The sequence below is a fragment of the Dryobates pubescens genome, chromosome 15 (genome assembly GCF_014839835.1).
Source record: "Dryobates pubescens isolate bDryPub1 chromosome 15, bDryPub1.pri, whole genome shotgun sequence".
Taxonomy (NCBI): Eukaryota; Metazoa; Chordata; class Aves; order Piciformes; family Picidae; genus Dryobates; species Dryobates pubescens.
The window spans coordinates 7,667,919-7,693,220 of record NC_071626.1 but is presented as its reverse complement, the minus strand read 5'-3'; the positions used below and the strand labels follow the sequence as shown (position 1 = coordinate 7,693,220).

The following is a 25,302-nucleotide window of genomic DNA, read 5'->3' as shown; positions in this document are numbered from 1 at the left end:
CTAAGCTGGAAGCGATGAGATTGATAAGGGCACCAAGACAATCAAAAAGGAATTCAAGGCCTTAGGACAATTGATTGATGGGGCAGGAGCTCAAGTGGTGTTCTGCTCAGGTCCCTCAGTGGCAGAGGTGTACAGTGAAAGGAACAGAGAACCCATGCCATCAACAAATGGCTCAAGGGATGGTGCCAGCAGTGGAATTTTGGGTTCTTTGATCAAGGGGCAACTTCTACCGCACCTGACCTGCTGGACCTAGATGGGGTGAATCTATCTAGAAAGGGCAAGAGGGCTCTAGCACTGGAGTTGGCAGGGCTCATTAGGAGGGCTTTAAACTAGGTTTGAAGGGGATGGGTGATGATACCAGTCTCTCTGGAGAGGAGAGGGAGGGACATAAACTACAAATCAGCAGCCCAGCTGAAGTGCATGTACACCCATGCATGCAGTAACAAGAGGAACTGGAAGTCTTGGTTCACCAGGAAAACTGATGTAGTTGCCATTACAGAAGCATGGTAGGAAGAGTCACACAATTGGAGTACTGCACTGGGTGGCTACAAGCTCTTTAGGTGAGACAGGTGAGGGGGAAGAGGAGGAAGGGTGGCCCTGTATATTAGGGAATCTCTTGATGCCACAGACCTTGAGAGGATGAAAGGCTTGAGTGCCTGTGGGTTAAAATCAGAGGGAGGGCTAACAAAACTGATAACCTGGTTGGAGTCTGTTACAGACCACCCAACCAGGATGAGGAGGTTGATGAAATATTCTATAAGCAACTGGAGGTTGCCTCAAGATCATCAGAGCTTGTCCTTGTGGGTGCCTTTAACTTGCCAAACATCTGCTGGGAACTTAGCAGAGAGAAGGCAGTCCAGAAGGTTCTTGGAGTGTATGGAGGACAGCTTCTTGAGGCAGCTGTTAAGTGAGCCTACCAGGGGTCAGGCCCTGCTTGACTTGCTGTTCTCAAATAGAGAAGGACTGGTGGGAGATGTGATGGTAGGAGGCTGTGTAGGGTGCAGTGACCATGAGATAGTGGAGTTTTCAGTATGCAGGGAAATAAGGGGGAGCAATAACAGAACCCTTACTTTGGACTTTTGGAGGGCAGACTAAAGCTTATTTAAACAACTAATTTGGAGAGTGCCCTGGGTAGCAGCCCCTAAGAACCAAGGGGTCCAGGACGGTTGGATCTACTTCAAACAGGCACAGGAACAGGCTGTGCCCACGTGCCAAAAGCTGAGCTGGTGGGGAAGGCAACCAGCCTGGATGGGCAAGCACCTCTTGAAGCAATTAAGGGGAAAAAAAGAGGGAGTATTGCCTTTGGAAAGAGGGGGAGGCAACTCGTGACACATTTAAGGATGTTGTTAGATCATGCAAGAGAAAAATTAGGCAAAAGCCCAGTTAGAGCTCAAGCTGGCCACTTCTGTGAAAGACAATAAAAAGCATTTTTATAAATATATTAATGCTAAAAAGAGGGGCAAGAAGAACCTCCACTCTTTTTGGACCTGGAGGGGATCACTAACTAAAGATGAGGAAAAGGCAGAGTTAGTAAATACCTTCTTTGCCTCCATTTTCAACAGTAAGGCAGGAGGACTTCAGGATAACTGGCCTCCTCAACTGGTAAATGGGGTCAGGGAGCAGTATAATGCCCCTGAAATCCATGAGGAAGTAGTTAGGGACTTGCTGAGCCCCTTGGATACTTACATGTCCATGGGACCAGATGGGATCCATCCTGGGGTGCTGAGAGAATTGGCACATGAGCTGGCCAAGCTGCTCTCCATCATTTACCACCAGTCCTGGCTCACTGGAGAGGTCCTAGATGACTGGAAACTGGCCAATGTGGTGCCCATCCACAAGAAGGGCCAGATGGAGGAACCTGGAAACTCCAAGCCTGTCAGCCTGCCTCAGTGCCAGGAAAGATCATCCTGGGGGCAATCACAGCTCACCTGCAGGACAGCCAAGGGAGCAGGCCCAGCCAACACGGATTTAAGAAGGGCAAGTCCTGTCTCACCCACCTGATCTCCTTGGACAGCAGCACTCTGTGCTGGGTCAGGAACTGACTGGAGGGTTGAGCCCAGAGAGTTGTGGTGAATGGTGTCACAACCAGCTGGCAGCCAGTCACTAGTGGTGTTCCCCAGGGATCAGTGTTGGGCCCACTCCTATTCAATAGCTTCATTGATGATCTGGATGAGGGAATTGAGTCCACCATTAGTAAGTTTGCAGATGACACCAAGTTGGGAGTAGGTGTTGATCAGTTAGAGGGTAGAAGGGCTCTCCAGAGGGACCTTGACAGGCTGGACAGATGGGCAGAGTCCAACGTGATGGCATTCAACAAGCCCAAGTGCCGGGTGCTGCACTTTGGCCACAGCAACCCCATGCAGAGCTACAGGCTGGGGTCAGAGTGGCTGGAGAGCAGCCAGGCAGAAAGGGACCTGTTGATACTGGTTGACATGCTGAACATGAGCCAGCAGTGTGCCCAGGTGGCCAAGAAGGCCAATGGCATCCTGGCCAGCATCAGAAATAGAGTGGCCAGCAGGAGAAGGGAAGACATTGTGTCCCTGTACTCAGCACTGGTTAGGCCACACCTTGAGTACTGTGTCCAGTTCTGGGCCCCTCAGTTTTAAGATGGATATTGAGACTCTTGAATGTATCCAGAGAAAGGCAATGAGGCTAGTGAGAGGTCTTGAGCACAAGCCCTACCGGGAGAGGCCAGGGGAGCTGGGGTTGTGTAATGGGTTGGGGCAGATCCCCTCCCTTCTATGATTCTATGAATGCCCAAGCAGTGTTACTACATACTTACCAGGGACTTGCTCTCAACCTCCAGCTTTTCATTGCTCAGGAACTTTCTGGGATATAGGAACACTGACAGATTCTATGTATTCAGAATCCTCACAAATAGATTTCTGTGAGCACAGAAATGAAAGTAGTTCTTTCTCTTCCTTGCCAGTCTGGTCAGATCTCTTAAGGCTGAATAAGTTCCGCACCTCTTTGTGGGTGCCTGGTTTGTGTCACTTCAGTCACTCCTAACAGCAGAAAACAGTATTTGTGGCAGTGAAGGCTACTGAATGAGCAGTGATGTAGTTTTCAGTAATTCTAATTTGCTTTCCTGAGCCATTACAAGTTCTTTTTGTTATTCATGGCTGTTGTCCTTTTGTGGCAATGTATCATCTAATTTTCCAAATCTGTGGAAGAGGGCAATTTCTCTGTAAGGGCAGTTAACAATGTGTGTATCACAATATCAACCACTTATAGGTGTGAGTTTAAACTGCTGTAACTTGTTCTTGTCTGTCTGCACCACAAATAGTAAATTAACTGTCTAATAAGCTGGCTAAATAGAGTCATTGGGCTGCACATGAGTGGCTGTTCAAAGTAGCGGTGGTGAGCAAACTGTTAAAGGGCTTTTGGGTCAGACTTTACCCCTAAATAAAAAGTGTAAAAGATGTCTTACAGAAGTGTAAAAGGCTTTTTCAGAGTTGCAGGAGTTAGCAAGATTTCTTGGCTTGTGAAATGTTAATGATCTTTAGCTGAAGCAAGTTGGCTAAATAAAAGACTGGAGTTACTTGTGTCCTATTAGATTCAGATTTTTCTGCAGTCTATAGTGTATATGTAGAGAACACTAAGAAATGGACAGAGTACATCAACTGGGGTGCAGGAAAAGGAGAGCATCCCTGCTAACATTCAGAATGCTTTCTGCATTTTTGTGTCTGAGATTGCGATTTCAGCAGCTGTAGAGTTGAAGCTTTCAAACAGCATTTCTAGGTACCCTGTCATACCATAACCTGAGTCACTTAAACGTTTTTAGTGGTTGAAGGTGTTTCCTGCAAAACAGTATCTGGCTCTGAACAACCAAGTAGTTCAAAGTTCCTTAAGAGCAGGATTCAGATGAATTAGTGTGTGTGTGTATATGAGCTATGATATTATAAATACTTTGCAGCTAGCTGCTGAGTGTTTTAAAGCTATTTTTAAAGTTATGTACACTTTCTTATCTACACAGTATGAAATATGGCTGATGTCCTGACCTTTGTGTTTCCAAAGTGACTGTCATTTTCATGGTAGTCATAAAATGACTTAAGTTTAGCAGGGAATTCCTGTTCAGCTGCTGGGTATTTCATAAAGAATATTTGATAACATAAACCTTAAAAATTACATAGAAAATGGGTCATAGGTTACTTCTGCAGCTGCAGGCGATTAATTAGCAACAGCTGAAGGTGGAAGCTAAACTTCTAGTCCCTCATCTCTGCTGCAGATTTGGTGCTTATTTAGGTGAAACATAAATTACATATCTTGAGTTACATAACCCTTCTATTAATGATTAATTGAGCTGCCATTGATAATTTGTCTTATTGTTCTGTGAGGATGATGCACGCTTTAATGATGGTATATGTTAACGCATTGGCATTTATAGTCAATGTTGTAATATTTCATTGAGTCAGGAATTAAAGTACCATTAGGCTGCATATACCAAACAGGTATGAGATTAGTTATTTTAAGAAGTAATTGTATGTGGTTTAAGTGTGTTAGCATTCAAAATGCTTAGCAGGGCGTACTGACTGTGATATGTGACTTAGTAGTAGCATTGCATTATTCTCGTTTTACTAACAGCAAAACCAGTTAGAACTGCGTGATGGTAGTAGCACTGAGATGCTCAATCTACATGCTGCTGAGAAACTTCAAGAAAGTGAAGTGAGTAGGCTAGGTTATGGTTCCCATCTTGTGTTAGTATTTTTTGCATACTGCTTTGGCAGAACTGAGATGGAAAAGTAAAATATAAATAGGTTCAAGTGAAAACCTTGTCTCCTGAAAGACGCCAAAAACGTAGATAACTTTTCATGCATATCTTGTTTCTAAGATTTTCTTCTGTGCAGTTCAGAGATACTCCACTTTTCCTCATTTTAGAGGCTGTTTTTCTATTAATTTTATTTTCTTTTTAGTTTAGATCAGTATTTTTAAGGTGGAGTTTTCTAATGCTTTCATCTCTGTAGTGAAAATAATGATTTAGGGACTAGTTTTGCTAATCAGTTTGTGCTATTCCATGTATAATTTTGAGATGCTATCTTAACACTGTTCCTAAGAAAATTACTAATGCACTTGCAACTAAATTGCATTGATTTCTATTTAAAAAAGTTAAAAATTTAATCTGTACTAATGAGTAAAATTTTCCTCAGTGCAGTTTGTCCAAAGTGCTCATAAAACCAAGCAGATAGGTGAGTCTGTTGCCTTTCATTTGTAGTAGTGATTACATTTCTGTTAGGCCTCAAATTGTCACTGATGTTTCTGACAAGTGCTTCTAGCTGCATGGCATTTGTAGAGCTTCTGCCAGTGTTACTAGTAGTGGCTACTGACTAATAGCTTGGATTTTAAGGATTAGGTTGTGCAATTGTTCTTAAAGCAAGAACTGGTGAGATAAAAGAAATGCTGATGGCCTGCTCTACTGTACTGCTGTTGCTGATGATGATTGGGAAGGTGCAGTGATGTTAAAGCAGTAATTGTTACAAACTACTGAATTTTTCAGTCTTAAACTGGAACTGCAGCAGGCTGTGTTAAAAATACCAGGCAACATAAAGCACTGGAAGTAAATTGCCACAACATGCAGAAAGCAGCTTTTGACCTTGGCTGGTCCTCACTAGAGTCTAGTTGTATGCCAGATAAGGTTTTCAATTTGTGTGTGCTTGAGAAGCTAACAAATGAGAACTCTTAAAAGCATCTTTATCTTCAGTTCACTTGGATGGCTGGTTGGAGTCTTTTTTGTGAAATAGGAAAGAAAAATAATCACAGCTATGGAAAGTAATTGTGGAGTGAGTGGGCAAAGGGAATGCTGGTAGCTCTTGTGATGAAGCTGCGGGCGTATGTTTCTGTAACTGGTGAAGAGAAAATACTGTTTAATAGCTTTTCATAATCAGCACAGGATATCTTAGAAAGATCTCCCTGTTTTCATGAGAAAATGTGTGGTTTAATGTATGCTTAGTTTTGTTTTGAGGTCCCTTCCCACCCAGACCATTCTATGATATCTAATGAATGTGTTGAATCATGTCAGGAAAATGTACTTTCTGTAAACAGAATTCAGGAAAGATGAGGCTTTTGCCCTTGAAACTTTCTGACTTGAATTCACAGTGTGGTGGACTTCATCTAGGAACTGCAGATTAGGTTTTACTCATTAATCAAATCCATTAGGGTCTCATTGAAGTTATTTTAAGAAAGAGTAGTATGAAACTGTAGTAACAGGTGTTGGATTTCTGAAGAAAAAGTCAGTTTGTTTACATCTAATGCCCTTCTGGTATATTTATTTTTCTAAACACTTGAATTTTAATTTACATAAAACTATTTGTCTTATTATTTAAAAGACTCAATGCTTAAAATTGTGTCAAAATTTGGATATTCATGGATGCCTGAATCTTTAAAGAAGAAAGAAGCTTTGAAATAATTAAATACAGAGTCAAAACAACTTGCAGTTCCTTTCTATTGACTCCCCCCATGCTGTTTAAGGGTCTATTTCTGGTTCCTTCTTCCAGCTGCCAGAATCTTGAGGCTGCCTCTTTGCTTGCCAGGAGAAACAGGTGTGGAAAGGCACTTCCTTTGATTCCTGCTCTTGGAATCAATGGCTCCCTCTGCAGTCATTTTCAGAGAAACTAAAGTGTGTCTTACATTCTACTATTCCAACTTTTCTTCTTTCCTTGGGATCAATACAACAGGTAACAAGAGTTATGTCTCACCTCCACCTGCCAGTGTTTTTCTATGTGTTCAGGGCTCCTTCATGTCCTAGACACAGTGTAAGTCATGGGAGCCTTTTAAGAACATTTTCAGTTAGCCAGATGTGTTGTGGTTGCTATATATGGCTGAAACTTAGTGAAGACTCTAGGGCTCCAGCTTCCTTGAAAAGAAGACTAAAAGAGTACTGAGCATCATATTGATGATAAGAGTGAAGAGAAAGTGAGAGACCTGTGGGGATGAAGTATGTAAGAATTTTTTGAGAGTATGGATGAAGGAAGAAGAAAAGGCCTATTTGCAGCTAACTATAGCTGTTCTGTGCTGTTCCTCTCTTCAGTTCGTAACTACGTAGTTAACATAATAAAAACATAAAATACCATGTTCTCACCCTTTCTGTGATGGGATGGTACTATTGTCATCATACACCGTTCGTGTATTCACAGGATTGTTGTGAAATTCAGGTTGGAAGGGGCCTTGTGAGACCTCTAGTCTGACCTCCTGCTTGAGGCAGAGTCTGCTGTGAGACCTTGTGCCGTTTGGCCTTGAAAACTTTGAATCAGGGAGACTACAAAACTTCTCTGGGCTATCTCTTTCAGTGCTTGACTGTCCTCATGTTCCTCTTTTATCCAGTCTGGATGTCTCTTATTTTGACTTAGGCTCATTGCTTCATGTTAGGTCAGAGTGCACCACTGCAGTGAGCCTGACTCCTTGATGCCTTCCTTGTAGATGCAGTCAGGCTACTGTAGGTCTCCCCAGAGATATCTCTTCTCCAGGCTGAACAAGCCTAGTGTCCTCAGCTTTTCCTCACAGGGCAAGTACTCTGACTCCCTGAGCGTGTTGGCGGCCTACTGAATCCACTTTATGGATGGATTTCTTACATTGAGCAGCCCAAAAGGAGGTGGGTAGGAACACATCTGGAATAATAAGCACTGAGTAGAGGCAATAACCTGCTCCCTCATCTATTGGCAAGGCTTCTCTTAAAGCCTGGGATACTGTTGACCTTTCCTGCCAGGGCACAGTGCTGGCTCATGATCAGCTTGCTATCTGCCAAGACCTTTTCCACAGAACTGCTCACCAGTCAGTCTCCAGCCTGTGTCATTGCCAGGGCTTCTCAGGTGCAAGATTTTGTCTTGCCTGAATTCATGTTTGTGCAAGGTCCATTCCTCCAGCCTGTCTAGGGCCATCAGAATGGCAGCCTGGCCCTTGGACATACTGACTGAATCTCTTCACCCTACCAGCCCTTCAATTCATGGGTGAAGTTTTTTAATGGACTTGTCCTAGGGTAGACCCCTGCAGCACCCAACTTATACAAGCCTCCAGATAGTATACAACACAGTAACCATTATCCTCCGAGCCTCACCAGCCTACCGTTTCCTAGCAGTCTAGTTAGTTTGTTCATTCTAACTAGAAGTGCTTTATTTCTAGTTCACTTACACTCAGTTTCTTGAAGTTCCCATCTCTGCTTTTAGTGTCTTGATGCATTTTATCATTTTCTTTAAACAGTGAAAACCTACCAAGTAATTTTTGTTTTATGTATTAAACATTCTCTGTGTTAATGAGTACTTCCTCACTCCTGACTAATTTTCTTGGTGAAGTTGTTATGAGAAACATTGTCATTGCCTTTCTCTGAGTAATTTGAAGCCCAGCTTTTTTTTCAGTGCTGACATAATCATACTGTATCTTCAGTTTGTTTTTTTTATAAAGCAGATTTTATTAATTTAAATTACTTCTGCCTAGTGTCTGAAGTTAGAGCAAGGTGATGAACATTTCTTAAAAGTAGATGAGGTTTTCTGATAGCTTTAAAACAGATTTGTCTGCACCTACAACCTTGGCGCTTCTAGCTTAGTTGGTTGGTTGTTCTTAATCATTTGCCCCCTTCTCTTTGAAATGGTAATTTTGATAGATATGCATGCCAGATGGTAATGTGTCTGGAACAGCCATGTCACTAGCATTCTTCCTATAAAATTAATTTTAAATCAACAGTTTTATTTGCAGTGCTTCAGCAGTTGCCTGGTCCTTGTAGGGGTTGTCTGGATGTTTGGTTCTCATTCAGATCTCTAGTTTATGATCTAATAGAAAGGAAAGCAAGATGATTTAAAGTTTTTATTGATTTAAAAATTATTCCCATTTTATACTTAATGTTCTATGATCCCTCCTTTTCTGCAGCTTCATTAAACTTTTTACAAAGCCCTGTAGTGATAGGATGAGGGATAATGGCTTCAAACTCGAGAGGAGTAGACTTAGATTGGATGTTAGGAACAAGCTCTTTACCATGAGGGTAGTGGAACACTGGAACAGGTTGCTCAGGGAGGTGATTGTGGTCCCATCCCTGGAAATATTATTCAAGGTGAGGCTCGACAGGGCTCTGGGCAGCCTGATCTAGTTGAGGATGCTGACTGCAGAGGGGGACTAGCTGACCTTTGGAGGTCCCTTCCAACCCAGACCATTCTATGGTTCTATATGTTCATTTCTGCTTTATATGGGAATCTTTTATTTAGCACTATATATGCTGTATGTAGTACTTCTTTACTCCCAAAGGATGTATTTCATCATTCTCACAAACTGTTGTCTTGCTTTAGCATTTGTAGGAATTTTGCTTGTCTTTCACCAGCAACAGAGTAAAATGCTTTCTGATTTCAGGTCATGTTAAGAGTAACTCCTAAGCGTGCGCCCTCCTCTGGAAGTCCCATCCCTGGAGGTTTTTAAGGCCAGGCTGGATGTGGCTCTGGGCAGCCTGATCTAGTGTGAGGTGTCCCTGCCTATGGCAGGGGGATTGGAACTAGATGATTCTTGCTGTTTTGTGATATAGCCACAAATCTGTAGCTGTTTTCCAGTTGTCACACTTGTGTTTTAACATCCACCACAACAGAATTAATGGGATGAGTACCTGTCTATTCAGCTTAGACAGTTTGGAGTTCAGACGTTAGAGCTCTTGAGAGACAGGTAGGGACTGAAGTACAAGTAAGTTTCGGTGTGGGGATATGTGGGGAGTATGTGGGATATGGTAGGAATAAATGGATAAGAGTCTTGAGTTATTTACAAAACTGTAATGTACAGTTTTGCTTTTAAACATTGCTTTTAAATGAGAATACTACTTTGACTGTGGGTCTCATGGGTACATGTTTACATATGTGAAATTACCTTACATGTGTTTGGTTTACTGTGTCTTCTGGATTATTACTTTATAATTCACCGGTTTCTTGGTTCACTTGTGGTTTTATACATGGCTGTGTCTGCAGGTAACTTCTGTTATCCTTGTTAGATGTCAGTATGCAGGCAATGTTTCTATCAGTATTTTTGACCTGTCAACATGATCAAGTACAAATGAGTACACTTGATTCTTTTGAGGGGACCACAGGGGCACAAGGGAAAGTGAGCATTAGATTTTGGTTAAGGTTTTTAGTGAGTTATTGGTTTGGTTTTTGTTTTCCTCCTTCAAAGGCTGACTAAACCACGTTCTGTTTTCTGACTGAACAGTACTTCTCTCTTTCCAGTTTAACGTAGTGCATCTTGGATCTGTGTGTGATTATGATTTAGTTGCTTTGTTATATGGTTTATTGAATATTGCAGCGTGGCCTGTTTGCTGGTTTCACATGAAGTAGAACATCATTAACTGTACAGCTGGATATAGTTTATATGAAATACTAAGTGCATGTGGTGAATTTTGGTATAAAAAGAATATTTTGCTACCTGTGCAAGGCATTCTAACCGAATGAAGTAATTCAATGAAGAGTGCACAATTAGTTAATGATCAAATAGAATGTAATTTTTCTTTTTGGACAAAGGAATTACTGAAGATGTATGCTAAAACTGTATTTCAAGAGCAAACAATTAAACAGAAAGCTTCCTCAGTGCCCTTGGAATCTTCTAACGTGCGCCAAAGGAAATGCCTACCTTATGTTGTCATTGGAACAGCATCTATTTGAGGTTCCCTTAGGCCTCTTTTTCGCCCTGCTAATTAAGCTGTGCGTGTGCTGTGAAAATCTTTTTCATCCAAAAGCTCTTTTTCACAAGAAATACACTGCTTTCACAGAAGCTTGTAAGTTTCTTTTGAAAGTTCTGATTTTTCTCTATAGAGATGTTGATAGATGGAACTTTTTTTTTTTCATTCCTTCTTTGCATGTGAGGAAGAAGTGGTAGAAGCCATTCTTGGACTTGCTTTGTCGTTCTGACCATAACTGAGCAAAACTTAGAACCTTAGATACCGTGCCTCACAATCTTCTGTAATAGCCATTAAATTGTTCCATTGTAAGATTACTTTTTTAAACTGTGCTATAAAATGATGCCATAGCAATGGGGTTGGAAATGTACATAATGTTGCTAAGAAGCTACATCATCTGTTCTGGACCAGCCACTGGGATAAAGTGGATGTCTTAAAACTGTTTCCTATGGAGTAGGGCCACTTTAGGTGATGTGCATTTTGCTCCACCAATTTCTGACCTGCAATGCTTGCCTTTGCAGATGGAACATGAGGATTTTGTAATGGAGGGGCATGGCAAGACTCCACCTCCTGGTGAAGAAAACAAACAGTGAGTCACATGTTTATTTAAAAAGGGCCTCACCATAGTAAATGGTGTGAAGCACTCTTATTTAAATGTGCTGGGAGCATTGGTTGTTCATTTGGTGCTCACCCTTTTGGTTCCCTAAATATCTATATATGATAGTGGATGGTGGCTGAAGAAAGCAAATGACCACAAACAAATGAGAAAAAGGATGTTGACTTGCCTTAAACTGAAAAGCATAGGGATATGCCTTGCAATTTCAGGACAATCGGAAGTTGCTCTTAAAGGGAGAATTATTCTGGAAGCTTGGCTCTTAGGTAGTCAATTTGTACATGAAGTTTTTACACAGCTGCTCTACACTGAAATAATGTGAAATATGATAGAACCAGGACCTTCCTTTTGGTGTGCTTATGGTAGATTGCTCCTCTCTAAAATAGAAGCTGTACTTCTTTAGAATGTGTTTTAGTCAATGAACAGAAACTGCAAAGTGCTCTTTCACAGATGAGCAATTTAAGATGCTGGTATATGGTGCTTTAGGGGAAGAAGCTTGGTCAGAGAAGAAAATAACATATTTCCATTAGCAAAAGGCTCTTTTATATGACTTCAAACTGATATCCAGAAATGGTTGGGATTTTCCCTGGGTTTTTGTTCAGATTGTCTCAGTTCAGCACAGAGATGTGCCCTGAAAGTATTGCAGTGATTGTTGTCTTCTGTGTTCTTCCCTGTAGTTATTGCAGTGGTAATTCAATTTTGGTACCACAATTAATTCTTTTTCATGACCTGCCTTTTGGATCAAGCAGGATGATTCTCTTTGGGAGATCCACAGCACAGAACTTCTATGCCAAATTGGATGTCTCTTCATGAGAAGGAGAAAGTTCTCATCCATCAGCAGTACATTTGCTGCAGAAAGGCTGGGGTTTGCCTTGGGGTAAAGGTGCCTTCTAGATAAGCTACCAACTGTAAGTCCACTGCCTCTGTGGCAGTGAGAAATGGTTTCTGAGGTAGCCAAGATGAGTTCAGGGAATTTCTAGTGCTGAACATGCACATTCTTTCCATTATGGAAGTGAGCCAAACTTCTCAAAGTAATTGCTATTCGTTTCTATTCAGACTGCCCAACGTACTGTGGTACCAAGAGATACAATGCTTGTTGAAGTAGAAACTTTCAGAAAGTTCCAGAAGACAAATAAGTACAGAAATAAAAAGTAGGAGCTAGATTTTTGCTCCTCTGAATGGTTTCTTTAGATATCTAGTAGTATAACAAAACACGTTATTGTAGACAATGAGAGTTGTGTTGGATTTATTGTAGCCTTGTGTTTGCTGTCTTATTTTAGATGCAAGTGGAAGCTAGAATTGCTTTACAGTTGACCTGATTTCTAATTAGAGCTTTTCAAGTGCCTTACAACATTATTTCTCTCTTCTCCAAAACTGTGGTTATTAGAGGCAGAATTTTTGCTTAACTAAAAAAAATTGTGTTCAGCTGGCCTCTAGGATCTTGTCAGATGGATCCTGTCCTAAGAAGTATCATTCCTCATAATGTTGTTAATATTCTGATGAAAGTCTAAAGGTGCAATTTTAATAATGAGGCTCAGAGATTAAGATACCTTTGTGCAGCTGTTTAATTATGCCAGCAAAATTCTGTTGTGGGGTGTTGCTCTTACATTTAAGTCAATTGCTGGATTTTTTTCCTACCAGTTATCTCCAATACCCAACTACCTAACCAAATTGTCTGCCTGGGTAGAGTTTGTCTCTTATTGTGAGTGATGTTGATTTGGTATCTGATATAAACAAATGATAATCACACAAAGGATTAGTAATTTACATTCACTTTGAATGAAATTTAAAAGGAAAACCTGAAATTGCCTCTTTGTGTTATTCCTTACTGGCGTTGGCAATTAACTGGATTTCCTGGAGGGGAAGGGCCACAGAGAGGGATTGGAGCATCTAACATAAGGAGGAGATGCTGAAAGAACTGGGAAGATGTGGGGGAGGATCTTATCCCTGTGTGTAGACACCTGATGAGGGGACTGTGGAAGACTGAGCCAAACTTCACAGTGGTGCCTGGTGGAGAGGCAAGAGGCAATGGGTGTAGACTGAAATACAGGAAACTCAAATGTAAGGAAGACAAACTATAGTTAGACCTTGGGAACATGTTGCCCCAGAAAGGTTTTGCTACCTTTATTATTTAAGATACTCAAAACTCAGCTGGGTGTAACCTTAAGCATCCTGCTGTAGTTAACCATACTTTGAGCAAAGGGGTGGGATTGCTGATCTCAGAGATCACTTCCATCTGCAGTGATGGTCTACTTGTGTTTGTTGTTGTCCTGGTTGGTTGGAGATAAAATTTGAGGTCGTTAGTGAAAAGTAGATCGTGTAGTCAGATGTTCACTACAGAAATAGCTGTACTAGCTGAAGATGCTTCCTTCCCTTTCCAGCTGTTCATCAGACTTCCTAGAGTTTGCTGCCTTTACAGCTGTGCAGATGGGATTTTTTTTTTCCCCCTTTTTTTTCAAGAGTTTCTAATTTGCCTTCCTGAAAAGTTGGCCATGTTAATTTAATTGCCTTTCTTAGGAAGCCTGCTCTGGGTAACTGTACTGAGGTTGTTCTTGAGGAGGTTAATATTCGGAAGATAGGATTTCAGCAACTGACCTTTGAGGGAGCTCACTTGCATCAGAGTTCTGCAGCAGTCTGCAAGTGTTAATCCTCCTATGCAAGCCCAATACTTTCTTAAAATTTAACTGCATTCCAAGGGATTCAGTGCTTGACTGGGTAATGAAAGAGAAATACACAAAGACAGTTCTGAGGGACTCTCAGTGGAAGCAGTAATTCCTTTGTTAAAGTACAGCTTCATAATGGATTACAAGAAGGCAGCATCCATGGTTGACTTTTGGCACTTCATTTCTGAAATAGGAGAGAGTATTTCAGCTTGATTTGACTTGGGGATAGACGCTTGGCATTGCAAGGATACCTTCTAGTACTAAAAAATACAAACCTGTGTCAGTCTCCTGAACCTTTCTCTTGCTGTGCTGAACAGCAGACAGACTTAGTGTGCTGAAGCTGCAGCATTTTAGGATTTTTGTAAAATATATTTTTAATCTAAATTGAACTGTAGAGGATGCCTGAGACCTGCTCCCTGCTGGTTATCTGCCAGCATTGTGGGGAGGAAATAACACTGTTAGGTGGTTGTATAAAAGGTCTTAAAAAAAATCTTCAGCTGATCATTTACAATATGAATATAATTTATTTCAGTTGAAGCTAATTATGAGGAAGAGGTTTTGAATGGGCAAATTGTTAGTGCAAGTGAAATATGGAATGAGCATACTCATCTCAGGCCCTGTGGGAGATGTACAGTTTATACGCAGTGCCTGTGTCACAAAACTGTCATGGTTGTGCAGCAATGAGGGCTTACTCTGAAACCTGCACTTCAAAAGAAGCATGTCTGCCTGGACTTCTGGAGCTGGTAATAGCCATCTTGGACCATGCTTCTGCTGCAGCAGAGAACCAGTGGACTCCCTGAGAAATTGTTACTTCTCAGTTTTTAAGTACTCTGTAAACGCCTCCCTCCTTTCTGCTCTCTGGTATGCAGTGTAACTGTTTGTTACACTTGGCCAGATTGCTTTATTATATAGCTAATATTTTTGGTAAGAAACCTCTTTTCCCTCTCTTCCAAAGGAAAACAATTGGGAAAAGATCAATATCCTACTTAATTGCAGCTGGACATTTTCAAGGACCTTCTCTCGTACTTTCATTCACTAAGAAGAGATTGAGCTGAATTGCCATACTTAACAAGTACCTAGTATCTGCCCTCCAAAATACTTCTATTTTATATGGCAGCAGCTTTTTACTGCTGTGCCAATTCTAATGGTTTTTTTTAGGTTTTTCACTGCTTGAGCAAAGATAAACAGGCAGCTTTGATACAGAAACATCTTTCCAAAACAATCAAACTTTGTTGATGAGCAGAGAGCAGCTTCTCTTCGTACCTTTTTGGTTTTTTTTTGGGTAGGAAAACAATTCTACTCAAATTCTTAAACTGAGATTGTGCTCCTGGTTCTGGCAGTATTAATTAGTAACTCTGCCTGTGCTAATACATTATCCCTTCCTGTCACCACCAGAAACTTACACACCTTGATCTATTATGAAAAGGGATTGTGTAATGAAAAAATACTCCTTTTTATAATAAGAATGTAAATGTTTTGCTTTTCCTGACTGATGCACAAAGCCATCTGTTTGATGGCAGTAGCTATTAGGGCAAAACATGAGCCGAGTCCATACTCCTGTTTACAGGCAAGGTAAGCCAAGCTATTACTGCTGTCAGAAGTAACTCAACTGTGTATTCCCTACACCTACTGTTTTGTAGTAATGGGAGAGAAAAGTCTTCAATTTTCCTGACAATTTATACATATGAAAGTGATTCATATTGCAATAAAAATAGCAAAACAAGATAATTGCCATGACTTACAAATGGGTAGACCCATGGGATATAGCCTTTTTCCTGGCTTGATAGTTTAATGTGTAGCTTCTCAGGTGATAATTTTTGATGAGACCCTCCAAAACTTCAGTTATGCCTGGAAGAGGTTGCAACCAGTGAGGATCACAAAATTGTTTTGCATTTGGTAATGTTGTCTTACATTAGACATTTCAACAGGAGCATTCAATGTCTTCCTTATTTGTGTGAGGAAGCAGTAGCTAAAATGGACTAAGCTGAAAACAGGAATCACAGACTAACAAAGTAATTTAAGTTGGAGAGGACCTCTGACAGTCATCTTTTTCTATTCCCATGCTCAAAATAGGGCCAGTTTTGAAAGGTTAGATCCAAGTTTTATCAGGTTCCTCAGGATTATTCTAGAGCCTTCTGGGCAATCTGTTGCTATGTTGATCACCCTCATAGTAAAGAAAATTTCCTAATACTTGGTAAGAATTTCCATTGTAATTTATGTCCATTGCCTTTCCTCTTCCAGTGTGCATGTCTGAAAGTCTGGCTCAGTCTTCATTAAAACTTTGCTCTATGTTTGCAGAATTATTCCTCCTCCCCCTCCCAGTTCAGTTTTGTTATTTTTTTTTAAAACTAAGTGGAACAAGCTCTATCAGCTTTTCCTTGTACTTCAAATTAAGGAGCCAGCTGCTAGGCCAGTCTTCCTTCCTTTTCAGCAGTCTTCCAATATTGGATTCACATGTAAATTTCACAGCCAGAGTGGCATGAAACAACCAATCTTATTCTTTCATAATGTTGCTGAAAACTAAAAAAGGCTGCAGTGGTATACCCTAAAGATGCCTGCTTGGGTTGGTGAGAATGCCAGATGTTGTTATGCAGTCCTGCAATATTCTTTAGAAGGGTTTCTTTTATGTTAAAATTCCATGAAGTACCCTGGCCGTAGCCTCTGTCCCTGTAGCATAAAACACTGTTCTTGCCAGATGTTTAACTATGCAGTTTAGCCGCATGCTTGTATAACAGGGGTTTTGTTGGATGTTTCAAGGACATTCCATATTATGGAAAGTACTGAGATTTGTCTTGAGTACCATTGCACTTTATAAACTTACTGAGGGAACCAACCAAAGTAGAAGGATAGTTACTTTTTCTTTTCTTTCCCAGAAAATTCATGCCAAAATTTTCAGGTTGTCAGCTTGGATTTTGGGGTACCTAAACTTGGGTATCACCCCAAATTCTATTGAAATTCTTTCCTTGGAAACATCAGCAATTATGGTCAAAAGTAAAGTTGCAAATGATTTGTTTTCTGTGCTTATTTTTCTGTGTGTGTGTGTGTAAAATAAGTAGCCCATTGGAGAAATGACCCTGAACGCTTAAGTCTTCTGCCCAACCTGCTAAGAAGCCACCACAGAGGCATGTGCTGTATCTGCGGTGGCTGTACTGGATACTTTTATCATGGGATGTTGCAGCTCTGTTAGAGTGTAAGAATATGCTTCAGAAACAGTGGTAATTCAGCCTACCTCTGTGACTGGCATCTGAGTAGGAGAGTTCTAACTTAGAAACTTTTTCTTTATGTCCTTGGAGTTTCAAAAGGATATTTGAGGGCATGAGACCATTAGACTATAAAGATGAGAACTGGTCCAGCTAAGTTTTAAGGAACATTTTCATCACCTTCCTATTGTAAAAGTCTCTTTACTCCTTTCAGTGGAATGATGGGAGGAGAAGTTTACATTTGAAGGCAATTCTACCTGTGTATGTAAGGGGGCCCTGAGGCATAGAGAAAATGTGCAATTGAGTGGCTTGAAATGGATGAGGCAGCCATGAATGCTCTTATCTGTAGAGGCAGCTGTGGTGTTAGCCGTAACACTGGTAAGTCAGCAGTGTTGCAAAAACTGGCTTGCACCCTTTCCAGGGGAGTATTTTTGTACAGTGTAACAGAAGTGTGCAGAATTTGAGTGCTCAAGAATGCCTAAAGCTCCATCAATTTTATTCACATTCTAGCAGTTTAATGTTATATTTAAATGCAAAAAAAAAAATAAATATACTTAAAATTAGAGATAGTACCCACAGGAAAGCTCTGGTCTGAGTATTCTAAGCAAAAGTAATTTAAAACTAGGTGTTCACTTCTGCAAGTTAGTCTTGAAAATGTTTTCAGCTGTCATTTCATGGCTTTTAAGATTCTGGATTTCACCTCAGTGATTTATATTTTTTTTTTAATACTTTCAAATTGTAAATAAGGAGGTAACAAAGTATATCCCACTGCGTGTTTTATTCTATCCTGAACAGATCCGGGCTTTCCATGTATCTCAGCTGACCTCTGCTATTAGTGTACTGTTATTTTACAAGTATTTTCTTAATATTTGGAAAAACAGAAGCCAGCTGTCTGTTGAAGTAAAAATAAAAGCTGTGGGAAATCACACAGGGAAAAAAAAAATCAACTTTAGAATTGAAGTTCCCACTTACTATCCCAATGAGTTTAACATACACTGCTGGTGAATATTGAGAGGGGAAAGGATTTGTCAACAATGTACCTTCTACTTGTAAGTAGTTTGGGGAACACAGTGTGTGTGTGTGTGTGTGTTACAGTCCTAAAACTCCTAAAAATCAGTCGTAAATATCTCCCTTTGCATCCAATTTAAGTTGCTCAGTGCTTTTTTTCCTTTGCTTCATTCTTGCCAAAGAATAAATACCTTCATCAAGTTTTTGGTATTTTTTGTATGTACACCCAGATGAATGGGTAAATCTTCCTTTAAAGGAAGGAAAAAGAAGTCTAATAGTTAGAAGTTTGTGTTCTTTTATTGCTTCATGTGTCCAGAAAATTAACATTTTATGGATTATCCACTGTGGCTTAGAGAGAGATACCAGAGGTTAACAAATTAAAAGATAACTGATCCAAGAACTTGGTCCTAAGTTACAGATCCCATCTAGACCCTTCAGGTAGTGGCCGTTATAAGTTAAAGGAGGGGAGAGAAGGAGAAAAAAAAAAAGGCAAGCTTTTTATTCCATGTAGAAGATACTTTGTACAAAATAAAGTACTTTGCTCTGTGGTCAACATGTTATGAATTAAAAACTTGTTTACAAAGATATTTTGGAACTCTTTAAGCTCCCTTGCTCCTCTGGCATGCTGTGATCTGGAGAGTTGATATGATTTCTCTTACTCCTACCTAAGGAGATGGAATTTGTGGAACTCTTTACCCTTCATCAAAGGTGATGATCCTATTTGGGAGTCATACTGGTTTAAGGTTAATGCATGCATTTGAGGATTTGTGACAGCTACAGCTTGTAGAATTTTCTGCGTGGATAGCTAGCTGTTCCTTTCCTGACACTTCAAACTGAAGGGCTGTACATGGAGGCAAATTACTTAGGGAAGATGTTCAAGTCACCTGGAAAGATTGGTTTCCAGATTTTTGCAGCAATAAATAGCACTTTTATTAGAAAAATCAGACAAATTAGGGAAATCTCTTCCAGTAATCTGACAAATGTGCGTTCCTTTTGTATTCTGCTTTTATTTTGGTCTTTCGGGGGCATTGGGGTTTGGGTCTGGTGGCTGTTGTTGGTTTGTGTTTGTTCTGTGGTTAGGTTTTTGGTTTTGTTTGTGGTTTGATTTTTTTATTTTATTTTTTTTTAAACTTAGCATATTATGGTTCCTTTAATGAGAACAAAGGAAAATGGGTTGGTGCCAGCTCCAACCAAGATGCCAGAAATTCCTTTGCTCAGAGGTTTCTGGGCCAGTGACTGAACTCCCCATACAAAAACTAAAGGCAAGTTAGAACAATTTGCATAGAGGTGTTCGTCTGTCTCACCAGAAAAAAAGCACATGTGTTAAAAAGAAAAAACCACCAAAACTAAGTGCAGTATAGTTTAAGTGGAAAAAATAAAAGGATTTGACTAGAGTAAGACTTTTCCAGTCCAAACAAGGTCTCTTGCAAGACCTTGCATAGGTACTTACAAGAAATCTTCTTTGCATGAGCAGTCTAAACTCAAGCGAGTAGAACACGGTGAATTTCAGTAGAAGCATGGCATCAAGAAAGGGTGCTGTTGTGGTAAAACCTGAGGGAAAAATGCTTGAAAGATAAGGTTTTTATTATGTGTTCCAGCCTGGTCAGAAAATCCAGTACTGTGATTTGCTCAAGTTCCCTTACATGTTATGTTGTGGGAGTGTACTCATTTAATTTCCAAGGCTATGAGTATTAAAACTCGGTGAATTGATTGAATAGGAAATTGCTGTCAGTTTTTTCAGATCTTTCCTGACTAAGTTTGGTCAAGTAAGGCAGAAGAGTAAGAAATTACAATATAGTTGTGATTACTGATATATAAAACATCAGTAACTGTCCAGAGAAGGCTTCAGGACAAAACAGAAGATTAAATGTTCTAGATTTGTCTGTTAACAGCTAATCATCATGTGTGTTTGAGGGTTAGCTGCTGCTAACTCAGTATACTGGTAGAGCCTTGGCAAAGAACTGGCTGTGCAGGAAGGTGAAATTAGTGTGGTAGAGGATTGGTGATATATGACAGAGTCATAGGAAATGATTTTTCAGTTCTGTTGTTCATGGTACAGCTTCATAAAAAGGTACCTAGTAAGCTTCATTTTAGAAGACTGAAGAAGTGGAGGCATAGTGATTAATATGAATACATCACTGTGCCTCAGACACAGGCTGAAAGTTTCCCTTCTCGTTTGTTAACCTTCTGTGATTACTTCATTAATGTGTAAGGTCAGAACTTAGACTTGTCCGTAAAGTTGTGTATAATTCTTAAACTTCTTATGTTGTCAGGCCTTGTATTCTTTCCTTGGTCCCTGGCAAGATATGAATAAGATCTGAGCTTTAGTATGGCTGCAAAGCACTTTTTCAATGTAAGTTTTGAATAATAATGACGGTAAGCTCCATTCCTGAAATGTGTGGATAGGTTCCTTTGTGTAAGGGATGCAAAAGCTCCTGTAACCTTTTTGGTAACCTAGGAGGCTTTTCCTTTGTCAGTCTTTTTTTGTCAGGATATTTTTCTTTGAGGAATTTACATTATACTTTTGGTTAATAAAGTTTAAACCCTATCAGCTCCTTTTTTTCACAGTTCTGCAGCATAAAATGTCTCACTGCTTGCTAAATGTGAAGGAGGGGAACCCCAAAATAAAACCCCAGGTTTCCTTAGGGAAACGGTTGAACATTTTCGTGTTTTGCACTGCTGCAGAAGGGGAAGTGTCTCTCTTGCACAACGGTTTGTGTGTGCTGTGAAGATAAAAAGAGAAAGAAACAAAACAGCTAACTCTGCCTGTACCAATATAGTACTGTTTTCTCCTTTCAGAAGTGTTGGGCACTCAGCATCCCTGTTCAGAGAAAATATTTCAGTATGAACTATCCCTTATCCAGGACTGAGGTGCCTGTGTCAAGTTCTTGGTTGTTACCCGATCTAGGCAACAAGATGTTACGAACTCTTGGTTTAACATTAATGTTTTTGATTGTGGCAGCGTTAGAGTACACAGGGAATAGTTAAGACTTCTCTGCTACTTAATTTATGGGGATCTGTGCTGGCTTTTTATTGTTAGAAGTTGCTTAGTCCCCATAGGCATGTCTGCCCCAAGAATTATTTTAACTTCATCTCACAAAAACCTTTCTTGAAGAGCTGTGCTTGCTAGGATTATAATCAAGGTCAGTTGGTCCACCAGTGACTACCTGGGGAGCTGAGGAAGAATTGGCCTCTCATTGTCTTGTATCTGTTGTTGCATCCCTCTTCTGGGATTGGGGGAAAGAGGTCTTGGGAAATCTAACTGATGAGCTCAGTAGGATAAAGAGTGGATAGACTTCTGTTCCCTTTGACCAAGGCGGGGGGAATCTGCTTTTTTTCCTCTTACAGTTGTGGAAGTAAGAATAGTTGGTGAGAAGACATTCATGCTATGAGAAACTTGCTAATATTTGAGGTTTCTGCTGAAGAATTTTCAGGGGGAGCTGAATTGCCTTTTTCATTTTCATAGCATCAGCTGTGAAGAACTTTCTAGTATTAGATTCATTGACACATGCATGGGCAATGTATAAAGCTCAGTGGATTAATTCAGTCTTGTAGGATGACAGGGCACAGCCTTCAAAACAAGTAAGATATGGCATCAAACTGTAGGACTTTGAGCCTGGACAAATGCCAGCTCGTGAGATGGAGTTTTGCTTAAAGACTAGATGAATTTGAATCATTTTGAAGACCTACAGATTAGACACACCAGGTCTCCTTTTTGAGATGACAACTGGAGGGTACAGTTGATAACCTCAGTTTGTCTACTGAGCACTGGAGCATGCCTGTGTACATAATGTCGAAACCTAATTTATTCATTCTTATCAAAAGATCATGAGAAAGGATGAGCTGTTACTAGAAACACAGTGTAGCCTAATGTGAATTTAAAAAAAAACAACAAAACACTTCTTTCCTGTCTCAGTTGAGAGACCAGCACAGAGAATCCATGACTCTAAGCATTTCTCTTAATGTGCCTCTGTGTGCATGTATATGTCTGCTCATACTGGATACTGTCCTCACAGGAGCACTGTGAAGCTTCATTAAGTTTTTTTAAGTGCCTTACAATCCTCAGATGGAAGGTGCTTAGAACTGAAGTGTTTGTAATCAAGTAAGTTAGTAGCATATAACAAGGATATAACCTATTAACACTACCTATTAACAGTGTTGTTAGCATCAGAAAGCCTAAAGCTTCGGTTTTGAGGTGCAATTGCCCTCTGAAAAGGGACGTGGAGATTTTGTATATGCTGTGTATTCTCATGCTCTACTCCATTGTTTTCTGAACTGCTGTGCTGCCCTCTTCTCCCACAATTTTGGTTGGGGAAATGGTGCATTGAAAAACCAATGAAGCACATAACACACAAAACCCCTAACACAACAAAAAACAACACACACGCAAACAAAACCCAAACAAAAAAAGCACTGCCACCACCAGAAAACCTAAACAAACAAAAAAGACTCAATAAAATAACCCATTCCCCACACTGAAACGAAACAAAAGTAAAACCTTTTGGTGAGCTGTTTTACCTAATATGTCAACAGGAGTAGATAAAGAATGAGGTATGTTTGAGAAAACTAAAGCATTTATGAATTTATTTTCATATTAAAATAAGGATTTTTTGGAAGTGCTTCCTAATAACATTTTAAAGGAGACAAAACATGGGTAATTTTCGCCTTGTTCATGGTTCTTTATGGAAGACAAACTAGTCCAGATACAACCTAAGCCCATAATCTATACATGTTGAACAATGCTAAATAATCAAAGGTTGTTTATCCATGCCACAGGTATGTTAAGAATTGCCCATACTGGCCTAAATGTTGTTGGTTCATTTATTATTTTAGCTTGTCTTATAAAAAGTGTTCTGATTTAAAAAGCCTTATAAATAGAAAGTTGTCAAGGTGAAATTTTATAGCAGTGATTTACACTTGATACACAGCAACTGAAATGAGTGCCCTGAGCGCTTAAAGTCAGCACAGTATTATCAACTCGAAGTAAAAGCTTCCAGGACTTTAGGATGGGGGAGCTGGCAAGCCCTACAGAAGTTAAGAGGATTTGTAAGTCCAAGTAAAACAGTTTGGCTTTTAAGAGAGAGTAAAATTATCTGTAGCTTAGTGCATACTGTCAAACTCAATGTGAACATGTATGGGACATGCAGTTAAGTACTTAGTGTTATTTTCCAGATGGAGGATAGCTGGTTTATGAATATGCATATGTTTGCTTTTAGAAACTGTGTGTATCAGACACCTAGCAGTTGGTTTGGATTTTGACTTCAGATATTCGGAGCATTTGTGGTGTTGTCAGGTGTTGCCACAGATAAGAGCACCTTCCTTGAGATTTCACCGCATTTAAATTCCTGTGTTTGGGCTATCCGTGCCACACAAAGCATGACAAGCTGCTACATCCAGCAGGCCAATTCTCTGCTCTGATTTAGACAGAGCAACCCAAAGAGTTAGCATCTAACTGCTTCTATTTAAGTGTAAATGCAACGTGCGTTAGCAATGTCCACAGTTTGTGAGCCTGCAGAGATAGATGCAGGAATGCTTAGAGTGCAACCTTATGTTCTGTTGCAGAAATCCCTTCCCGGGGGAATCCCCCTTTTGGAGTTTCTGTACCTTACTGTGAGGGTAGTAGGAGCAAAGTGTGTCAAAATCCTATGTTGTATTAGCCATTCATAGCTTCGCGATGATTTCTTTTTGAAACATAATGTTTAGGCAATGACTTATGTAGTATGATAATATACACCAAAGATGTTTATTCTCATTCAGAGAATGCAGCTTCTGCACCCTCCCTCCTTTCATTCTTATGGAGTGCCCTCCCATGACTTCTAAAGTCGTTTGCATTCTGTGGTGTTTTTTAGTGCTAATATGGCCTTTTTTACTTTCTACAGCTTTCTGTATGGTTTTGCACTGTAACCAAATCGTGTCTATTTTTAAGGACTCAATCCTGAGGGTACTCCCCTGAGCTTCCCATGCTGCTGTCATTTATCTCACCGGGCACTGTTCCATTACACACTCAGTTCAAGCATTTGTTACCTGTGTTGGGCTGGCTCAGGAGCAGGTCTCACAGCACAGCCATACTCACGTTACCATATACTGTTTCCGAACTATATTCTTTACTGTTTCTGTATTTTCAAGGTAATGTCTGTAATGTTGCAACATTCCGGGATTGTCTCTTTCAACTCTTGGAATATTTATCTATGGAAATTGTGGAAAGAGACTATCGAGTGTCTGCCTAATGACTGAGTTGCAGCCTAGAGATTTAAAAACAGTTGAGGCAGCTGGAGAGACCGAGTTTGCTCTGCTGTGCTGCAGGTGTTCGTGCCTCTGAACCTGGATCTTGGGCTTGTTGCGTGTCCTGTAGCCAGTCTGGTTACAACCGAGATTAATTGTGGGCTAAAGATGAACCTATTCTTGTCCTTCAGTCGGGATGGGGTACTTAAAGGGGTTTCCTCTGGAGGTGAGCGCTGCGGCCATGTGTCCCGCGGCGCACCGCAGAGGAGTGCGTGTGGCTGGCGGAACGTAGGCATTTCATCATTGTGCCTTTATCGGTTCTGCAGCCGCAGTGTAGAATTAGCATAAGCGGCTGTTCGCCTTGTAGCTGGCTGTAAAGAGAAAAGCTCCGGCTGAGTTGCTCTGTATATTCTCACGGCTCCTGTACGTTGCCTTTGCGTGATGAGCGGAAAAGGATCGGGCGGGTGCAGGGGGCTCGTTGGGGAGCAGTTGTCCCTGGGTGCGGGTAGGGCGCTGTCCCTTTAAGGCGGGAAGGGGGCCGGGCCCATCCGGTGATTGACAGCCCGGCTGGCGTCACGTGACCCGTCTCTATTTGAAGGTCACAAAAAGCTGCTTCCTTTAGAGAGAGCAAGAGGGAGAGAGAGGGAGGGAGCGAGGGAGAGTGAGTGAGGGAGTTCAAGCCAAAATGGCCGACAGAGTCTCTGCTGGTTTCTGAACATTTGAAATAAAAACAAAAAAAAAACACCTAAACAAACACGAAATATTTTTTTTTTATTTTTTTCATTTCCATTTCTACCTTGTATGCCTCAACTCGCTGGATTTAAGCACTGCTGCACTTTATGAGGTTAGTGGTACATTTATATTTTATTATTATTGTTTTTACCTATCAGTAGATTATTTTTTTTCCTAAGACCCGGAGCTGAGCGTTTGCATCCGCGGGTTTGCAGAGTTGCTTTTTCTAGCACAGGT

The 25,302-nt window shown here is 40.5% G+C and overlaps 1 protein-coding gene across 10 annotated transcripts in view; it reads left to right on the top strand.

Annotated features, from left to right (window-relative positions):
• TNRC6B (trinucleotide repeat containing adaptor 6B) overlaps positions 1–25,302 on the top strand; it is a 122,411-nt gene that overhangs the window by 24,551 nt on the left and 72,558 nt on the right. For 7 of the 10 annotated variants that reach the window (XM_054167661.1, XM_054167659.1, XM_054167668.1 and 4 more), the window contains one exon: positions 11,149–11,216. The exons of 2 other annotated variants lie outside the window; for them this stretch is intronic. In XM_054167661.1, coding sequence (XP_054023636.1) covers positions 11,149–11,216 — 68 coding nt within the window. Of the gene's footprint in view, positions 1–11,148; positions 11,217–25,077; positions 25,178–25,302 lie in introns of those variants that run through there. One more of the 10 variants, XM_054167665.1, reaches the window with a different exon arrangement.